General features: G+C 44.6%; 1 protein-coding gene across 1 annotated transcript; it reads right to left on the bottom strand.

Annotated features, from left to right (window-relative positions):
* Window positions 1-7349: 7349 nt before the first annotated feature.
* On the bottom strand, window positions 7350-8460 carry LOC139414124 (complex I assembly factor TIMMDC1, mitochondrial-like). The gene is made up of 2 exons (XM_071162004.1): window positions 7831-8460; window positions 7350-7749 (listed from the first exon to the last, which is right to left on the bottom strand). The coding sequence occupies exons 1-2, from the start codon at window positions 8010-8012 to the stop codon at window positions 7611-7613; spliced, it is 321 nt and encodes a 106-aa protein (XP_071018105.1). The 5' UTR covers window positions 8013-8460; the 3' UTR covers window positions 7350-7610.
* Between the last annotated feature and the right edge of the window lie 1327 nt (window positions 8461-9787).

Below are 9787 nucleotides of genomic sequence, written 5' to 3'. Positions count from 1 at the left end.
TATGGTCAGCACCATAGACAACACCTCACATCAACGTACTGGAGCTCAATGCAGTTCACCGTGCACTCCGTCACTTCCTCCCAGTACTATAGGACAACCGTGGTTGCACACATCAACCACCAGGGCGGACTGAGGTCTATAGCACTGCAGCAGGTACTAATGGAGCTACTGCTTTGGGCAAACAGACACCTTACATTCCTCAGAGCAATACACCTGCCGGGTGTAGAGAATCAGGCAGCATACCTTCTCTCTAGTGGAGGCCCTTATCCTTCATCCTGGTGGATACAGTGGGCTGCTGGAAGAGTTTCCAACAATTCTCTTGCTCCGTCAAGGTCTTGAGGAAGATCAGTCTCGAGAGCATGTCAGTTCTACTTGTTGATCCACATTGGCCACAGCATCACTGGTTTTCAGACCTTGTACAGCTGACAACCTCCCAACCATGGGATTCCCCTCTTCGAAAGGACCTCAGCATACTGAAGTTGTGGGTGTGGCCCCTGAACGTGACTGCCTTGTAGCTGCAGGGTTGCCCTCCTTGGTAATTGATACAGTTCAGGCAGAACCTCTATGCTGGAAAGTGGAATTTGTTCTGTAATTGGACTTTTCTCCAGTAGCTTATGTCTGCAGGGAAGTCCCCATCTATACTGACGTGTTGATCCCATGTCTCATGAGCAGAAATAAAAGTTCCCAGAAATGTTCCATTCGCACAAAAAGCTTTGTTTCTCTCACATTTTGTGCACAAATTCTTTTGCATCCCTGTTAGTGAGCATTTCTCCTTTGCCAAGATGATCCATCTACCTGACAGGTGTGGCACATCAAGAAGCTGATTAAACAGCATGATCATTACACAGGTATACCTTGTTCTGGGGACAATAAAATACCACTCTTAAATGTGCAGTTTTGTCACACAACACAATGCCACAGATGTCTCATGTTTTGAGGGCGCACGCACCTGGCATGTTGACTACAGGAATGTTCACCAGAGCTGTTGCCAGAGAATTTAATGTTCATGTATCTACCATAAACAGCCTCCAATGTCGTTTTAGAGAATTTGGCAGTATGTCGAACCGGCCTTAAAACCACATGTAACCATGCCAACCGGGACCTCTACATCCAGCTTCTTCATCTGTAAGATCATCTGAGACAAGCCACCCGGACGGTTGATGAAACTTAGGAGTATTTCTATCTGTAATAAAGCCCCTGCTCAGTCATGTGAAATCCATAGATTAGGGCCTAATGAATGTTTTTTAATTGACTGATTTCCTTATATAAACTCAGTAAAATCGTTGAAATTGTTGCATGTTGCGTTTATATTTTTGTTCAGTATACATTAAAAGTGTATATGGCAGCCATCTTTATGGGTCATGGCCAGATTGCAGGTGCATCAGAGGCATTCTAGAATTACAATTAATTAAAGGTGCCCACAGGCTACGGCCCTCCAACGCTCCTTCAATACCCTCATGGGCGTTAGATGTTGTCCCACGGTCACTTATGAGCCCACCATTTGAGCCCCTGGCTTCACTTGAGCTATACTACATGACCAAAAGTATGTGGCCACCGGCTGGTTAAACATTTTATTCCAAAATCATGGGCATTAAAATGGAGTTGGTCCACCCTTTGCTGATATAACAGCCTCCACTGTTCTGGGAAGGCTTTCCACTAGATGTTGGAACATTACTGCGGGGACTTGCTTCCATTCAGCCACAAGAGCATTAGTGAGGCCGGGCACTGATGTTGGACGATTAGGCCTGGCTCGCAGTCATCGTTCCAATTGATCCCAAAGGTCAATGGGGTTGAGGTCAGGGTTCTGTGCAGGACAGTCAAGTTCTTCCAAACCGATCTTGACAAACCATTTCTGTATGGAACTCACTTTGTGCATGGGGGCATTGTCAAGCAGAAACAGGAAAGGGCCTTTCCCAAACTGTTGCCACAAAGTTGGAAGCATAGGATCGTCTAGAATGTCATTGTATGCTGTAACTTTAGGATTTCCCTTCAATGGAACTAAAGGGCCTAGCCCAAACCATGAAAAATAGCCCCAGAACATTATTCCTCCAACACCAGACTTTACAGTTGGCACTATATGCATTGGAGCAGGTAGCGTTCTCCTGCCAGATGGTGAAGCGTGATTCATCACTCCAGAGTCCAATGGCAGCGAGCTTTACACCACTCCAGCCGAAGCTTGGCATTGTGCATGGTGATCTTAGACTTGTGTGTGGCTGCTCAGCCATGGAAACCCATTTCATGCAGCTCCCAACCAACAATTCGTGTTCTGATGTTGCTTCCAGAGGCAGTTTGGAACTCGGTAGTGTGTTGCAACCGAGCACAGAAGATTTTTACTTCAGCACTCGGCGGTCCAGTTCTGTCAGCTTGTGTGGCCTACCACTTTGCGGCTGAGCCATTGTTGCTTCTAGACATTTCCACTTCACAATAACAGCACTTACAGTTGACAGGGGCATCTATAGCAGGGTAGAAATTTGACAAACTGACTGTTGGAAAGGGGCATCCTATGATGATGCCACATTGAAAGTCACTGAGCTCTTCAGTAAGACTATTCTACTGCCAATGTTTGTCTATGGAGATTGCACGGCTTTGTGCTCGATCTTATACACCTCTCAGTAACGAAATAGCCGAAACCACTCATTTGAAGGGGTGTCCACATAATTTTGTATATATGGTGTATGTGAGCTCTCAGTCAATTGGCTACTGTTTCAGCCTAGCGTGTTGGAGAATTACATGCTCTTTCTACTCATCCTTCCAGCCTCACTTCAGCAGAACATGGCTCTAAGGCAGTGCTTCTGCCAAATCTAGCAAATCTAAGGTGCTTTCATCGTCACATGCTAACCAGCCCTTAATCATAGAAGCATTTCACCTGCCTCCTCACAAGAGTCATGAGTTGCATATCCTTTGCCCAGTTAGGGAACTGGCTGCCTATCTTGCTGCAACAAAAACTGTTTGTCAAACGGAACAGTTTTTTGTGTGTTAATGGGGAGAACACCAAAGGTTGCACTGTTTAGAAGCAGAGACTGGTACATTGGATTACCAATGCAGTGTCAAAATTATACGCTGCAGCAGGTACACCAAGTCCAGACAGCGTGGAAGCACACTCCACCAGGGATATGGTCACTTCATCGGCCCTGTTCAGAGGGGCCTCCCTGGACTCTATCTGTGCTGATGCAAGTTGGGAAACACCCATGACTTTCATGAGGTACTACACACTCAATGTTATGCCCACACCATCAGTGTGGTGTGTGAATCTGGACACAGCACACTAGCTCAACCCAGAAAAGTGAGCGCACCGTGAACCTTGTACATACTTATCAACCATCAGTGAGATGGACGTTCTAAACAGTGACCTTCCACTCTTGGTGCTGTTGCACCCAGTCGAAGCCTCATGTTTTAAGTTCTAGCTTTCAGCTTGCTTGTCTATAAGGTTGTAAATCACAGTAGAAAGTCTGTGTTACCCTGTTGGGTAATTATATATTGCTGCATCCTGTTGTGGATACAAGGATGTCCCTTGGACTCATCTGGACTAAGTTAAATGGGGGGTTATCCCACTCTGTTGTCCGAAAGAACTCTTTGGTACCACCTCTCCCATAGGTTGTTTGGTGACATGTTGCGAAAACGAAAGAGAACGTTACAGATGTAACCTTGGTTCTCAGAGTAGAGTAACAGGTCGCTAAGCTTTCATGTCTTTCCACTTTCCGCCACACCGCCTTTTATAATGACAGGTCATGTGAGTACAGTAAGGGTGTGGAGTGACTGTACAATGGTTGGTTCTAATCCTGAATGCTGATTGGTTAAAACCGCATTCCAGTCGGTGTCTATTTCACAAGTTACCACCGGCTAAATCTATGACGTTGAAATGCCTATTTACTCTGTTCCATCTCACTGCGCAATCCACTGTCTCATCCACCCTGCCAGGAAATGTATAAACTTGACCTCCACTATAAAAAACATAGACATTATCTCCCTTTTCTTTTATAGACTAGAATTTGGTTTTCAACAGCAGAGACTTGTATAAACCTTGCTGTCTGTCTCTCTGACCTTTTCAATATTGTTTCAATGTTGAATTGCGATCTCCACCGCCCCATATAAAATGAACATATCAGAACGACACTGACAGCATATCCTTCTCCGACAGTTTTATGGAAATGTACGAAATGGGAAGGGGGAGCAGTACAGCATATGTAGTTACCTGGCACTCCGGAGTGGGCTCAACCGGTTTCTAAACAACCCACCCATCGGTCGCAGCTGGTGCCTTATGCAGGACACTGAATTTACCACCTCATGTATTTCAGGGAAACATCAAACAGCTAATACGACAAGGAAAATATATCACAATCAGCCACCCTCCCTTCACTGATAAGGACATGGCCCAGCTCCAAAACTCCCAGGCTCTGAATCCCGGTACACCAAGGGGTCTGGTCCAGAAAGTGTGGTTCGACCTCCAGTTACATCTGGGTTGAAGAGGAAAAGACGGGAACAGACAACTAAAGCCCAACGGACTAAGGTATGTTGTTCATAACCTGTTTGTTATTTCTAAGTTGCACTCGTAATTAGGCTACTGGAAAACAACGCATTCTCTCTCAGATACGCCACTCTCGCATATAACGAGGCCATAAAGAATCATCTGGACCCAAGGGAGACACCGGTGCCAATATATCCAACAAACACCGGCCTCTCGGGCATTATAACTTAAGTCAGCTGTGGTGGATAACAACATGAATGTATGGTTTCATTTATTAAAATCAGCTCAAATGAATATCATGAATTGTCTTTATTTTGTCTGAATAATAAATAAGAACGTTGCCAGTCAGTATGGCATTTAGAACGAACGACTGGGTCGCGTCCACAGAACAAAAAGAACGAAGCAACCCTAGATTTGTGTCAGGGCTATATCTTGTGGAAAGATGAAATAGTACGAATAAATGTATCAAAATAACTTTTTTAATGAAAATATGTCGATCATTATTTCCCTAAGTTGGTAACCCGTTGTAAAAAACAGTGATAATGCCCTAGAAGCTGACATTATCACTTAAACGTTTGATATGTCTCAGCCTCCAGTATTTATGCTGCAGTAGTTTGTGTTGGGGGGCTAGGGTCAGTTTGTTATATCTGGAGTACTTCTCCTGTCCTATTCGGTGTCCTGTGTGAATTTAAGTGTGCTCTCTCTAATTCTCGCTTTCTCTCTCAGAGGACCTGAGCCCTAGGACCATGCCTCAGGACTACCTGACATGATGACTCCTTGCTGTCCCCAGTCCACCTGGCCGTGCTGCTGCTCCAGTTAACTGTTCTGCCTTATTATTATTGGACCATGCTGGTCATTTATGAACATTTAGACATCTTGGCCATGTTCTGTTATAATCTCCACCCGGCACAGCCAGAAGAGGACTGGCCACCCCACATAGCCTGGTTCCTCTCTAGGTTTCTTCCTAGGTTTTGGCCTTTCTAGGGAGTTTTTCCTAGCCACCGTGCTTCTACACCTGCATTGCTTGCTGTTTGGGGTTTTAGGCTGGGTTTCTGTACAGCACTTTGAGATATAAGCTGATGTACGAAGGGCTATATAAATACATTTGATATTAAGCGTTTCAATCACATCGCGTGAAGGAGTTCCCATAAATCGCTTGACGACAGACTACTCAGAGAACCAAGGCTACATCCGTAACCCAACGTTATGTTAGCGGGCACATGGCGATGTCAATATTGATGCAGTGAGACAAGGAACTGACAGTGGTGAGGTTTTCAACTGCACAAAATTGGTTGGTTTTCATTTTCATTTTCTCACGTTACCTCTGAGGTTGCTTTTCTATAGACACCTACCTTTCCAATGTTATTTCCGGTGCAGTGGGAATCCCATTAGCTTTGACAGCTTTACATACACACTGTAGGCGTAAAGATGTTATACAATCTATGCAAATGTACAGCAGCATGAATTGTTTTGGTACATTTTTTTAAAAGCATGTCATAATTTTGTCTAAAACACGCTGCTCAGTGCCCTGAAAATAAATTCCATACATTCCTAATGCCATTCCAATCCAATTATTTAAATTGGACTGTAGGCTAGCCTTCAGCTGGGAGGTGAAGAAAAATGTATTTCTTTAGTAATAGCTCCGTGGAACAAAAGGAGACACTATTGCATTGCATTTCAACAAAAACGAATTTGCATAATAACGCTTACATCACATGTTGATCTGAGGAGATTCCCTCTGATAGGACATGAAATGTGATTCATTCAAATGGAGCAGCAGGTAGTGGTTAGAGTGTTTGACTTGTGACTGAAAGGTTGCAAGATCGAATCCCAGAGCTGACGTGGTACAAAATGTCGTTCTGCCACTGAACAAGGCAGTTAACCCACTGTTCCTATGCCGTCATTGAAAATAAGAATTTGTTCTTAACTGACTTGCCTAGTTAAATTTAAAAAATCATAACTTAATGACACACTAAAGCACATAGCTGTCACTGACCAAACCTTTAAAGTTTAATTAGAATGTTAGCTGTGGCTATATGTTGTCAGTCTGAGCCCCAGCTGTTACTGTGCCACATCTTGTTTACAGCAGGGGCAGAGGCTATGGTTGACCTAGTTGCTGCTGACAAGCCTAGGGGCCAACATCACAGACATGGAAACACACACACACAGATTGTAATTCAATTTGTATGTTTCTAGACACACGCTCCACTGTGATTAAGAAAGAATGAAGCAGGTCAATTCCATGCTAACAGAATGCTGAGACTGATTTTTCAATTCTAAATGTTTAAAATTTTTACAAAAACACATTTACTTGAACAGAGCAGATGCAAAGTTTGGTAACAGAAGGACGGCACAAACCATTCTTCTGTTAACAAACTTTGAATTTGCACTGTTCTTCAAATGTTTTTGTAAATTGTTCAATGGAAATTGTTAAGTCGTCCTTGTGCATAGAGTTTTATGGTTTAACTTTGCAATCATTGGTTTTTGTTTGGCATACCGTGGAATTGCCTAGCAGTCGGTTGCTTGATCATTTATCTGAACATAATGGCAATGTGATTGTCTTAACCTATACACTGGGCAGCAGGCAGCCTAGTGGTTAAGAGCGTTGGGATAGTAGCCAAAAGGTCGCTGGTTTGAATCCCGAGCTGACTAAGTGAAAAATCTGTTGATGTGTGCTTGAGCAAGACACAACCCTAAGTTGCTCTGGATAAGGGCGTCTAGCTAAATGACTAAAATGTAGTGCTTTTCCTCAAAGTTCTTCTGAATAATGGGACCACAACTTCAGACCCACTGGCTCTCAGCCTCATGTACTTTGCACACAATGTCATGACTAATGCAGTGAATTTCAGACCTGAAGATACTGTGTCATTATTGGCATTTATATTAAATATGTTGGAAATCATTTAAAAGTTCCAGACAAAGCGATTACATTTACAGTATAAATCATAATACAGCATCAATACATATTTTGTTGAGCGAATAAGTAGGTCCCCTTTTCCATTCAACAGGAGTAAACAGAACAGAGTAGTCAACATCAAAAGAAACCAGTATGTCCTCAGGGGTGAGGAAAGTCCCACCCACCATTGTCTGTCTGTGAGGATGGCTATGATTGGTATCTGAGTATTTCAGCTGCTGTCATTGGCTGTCAGTCTTGGGCCACGGACTCGTTCCATGGTAAACTGAGCAGCTCCTGGATCTTCTGTATGTCCTTGTCTACATCCTGGATCCGCCCACTGCTGCTCAAATCACCAATCAGGTCATCCGTCAACTGCAAACGGGCACTCCTTGAGGGTGTAGGAAAAAGTGAGTGAATACTAGGAGTAAAAAAGTGTGTGTGTGTGTGTTTTGATGCCCATGGAATGTACCATTCTGCCAGTTTTAGTTCATACAGCTTTCTGCGCTCCCTCCTCCTCTCCCGTACTGTTTCTCCTGCCAATCCCTGCATGGTGCTGATCAGAGCTCCAGCCAATCCCTGCATGGCGATGATCAGAGCTCCTGCCGGCACCCTGACAAGAGATGACATGAGCCGAGCTGACATCACCTTCATTCCAACATGTCAATGTTCTGCGTCACATTAAATTCTGTCACTGTGGCTGTCACTTACTCTCAGTAACCATCAGACTGTTATACAATATAGAGAATTTGGCCAACTTTAGAGATGGACGCCATGTTGCTACCTCTCTGAGCATTTCACCCGATATCAACTGCAGTTCTCATTCCAACCCCCTTAAACTCAGTTTAGCATGAAGAGCTGTGGTGGCTGTCACTCACTTAGTAACCCGCCCCGCCCCATCACCTCATCCACGTGTCAGGACTATGAGGGAGGTAGGGGCAGACATTTGGAGCGTGATGTGTTATCTGATTAGCTGCCTGCTTTCATCCCCCCACGTTGCACCTGGCTGAGGCTGTGGGTGCTCCCGGGACTGTTTGCACACATCAAACACACAGTCCAGGTGGCTGGGCACTGAGGCAGACACGAACAGCGCTCTGCTTCGCTCTGGAGACACAGCAACATGGATGCTGGATCACATACACCCAGTCCATTACTACTCTAAAAACCTTCACTGACACATTAGATATACATACAAATCAAAAGGGGAAGAGAGGCAGGAGAGGAAAAAGAGGGAGAAGACAGGTGAAGAGGAGAGGACAGAAGGGACTAGTGCAGCAGAGATAGAGGGAGCTGGATAGAGATGAAACGCTGGAGTAACAATGGGGTGGTAAAAATAGAGGGGCAGCTGCTGCCTTGGCCTCCCTCCCTGCTCTTCTGCCCAAAACACAACCCTCTGCAACGCACATGAGTCCCTCTGGCACCCAGCGCATGGTTAGGGGGAGGGAGGGGGGCAGCTGGGTAGCAGAGGGGTTGCAGGGAGGGGGCGCAGCTGGCAGCCAGAGACTTGCTTCTCAAATTCTTCAGGCTTCATAGTTCATATTTTACCATAGTCCGGGCTTGCCATGCAGTATCTGGCTCCCTCAAATTGCTCCTCAAACCTCTTCACTGTAAACACTATTAGTCCAGGTAACCACTTCGTTCAAAACCAGCCCGTTATTTTGCCACTGAAAACCCTTATATCATATCCCACCCCATGGTTGCTCCTGTGGCCGTGCCTGCCACCAGTCCCCAGAGACCCAGGTTCAGCCTGAATAGGCCTCCTGTCACAGCTGCTCAAACCCACACAGGCAGGAATGTCATACACACACATATTTACAAAATCACACTTACTGTGCCTTCAGAAAGTATTCATACCCTTGACTTATTCTACATTGTGTTACAGCCTGAATTCAAAATAAAAAATGTTCACCGATCTAAACACAAGTGAAAACATGTTTTTAGGAATTAGCAAATGTATTGAAAATGAAATACAGAAATGTCTCATTTACATAAGTATTCACACTCGAGTTAATACTTTGTAGAAGCACCTTTGGTCGGGATACAGCTTTGAGTCGTCTTGGGTATGTCTGTATCAGCTTTGCACATCTGGATTTGGGGATTATTTCAACCTGTTAAGTGAGATGGGGAGCGGTGGTGTATTTCCACAGATTTTCAATGGGATTCTGGGCCACTCAAGGACTTTCAGTCTTGTTCTGAAGCCATTCCAGCGTTGCTTTGGCTGTATGCTTGGGGTCATTGTCCTGTTGGAACGTAAATCTTTGCCCCAGTCTAAGGTTGTTTGCAATGAAGCAGGTTGTCATTAATGATTTTCCTGTATTTGTCTCCATTAATTGTTCCCTCTGTCCTTACCAGTCTCCCAGTCCATGCCACTGAAAAGCATCCCCATAGCATGATGCTGCCACTACCATGCTTTACGGTAGGGATTGTGT

This window comes from Oncorhynchus clarkii, chromosome 7 (assembly GCF_045791955.1).
Source record: "Oncorhynchus clarkii lewisi isolate Uvic-CL-2024 chromosome 7, UVic_Ocla_1.0, whole genome shotgun sequence".
NCBI classification, from domain to species: Eukaryota; Metazoa; Chordata; class Actinopteri; order Salmoniformes; family Salmonidae; genus Oncorhynchus; species Oncorhynchus clarkii.
Note: the sequence above shows the minus strand (reverse complement) of the source record. Positions and strands in the feature narration are given on the sequence as shown.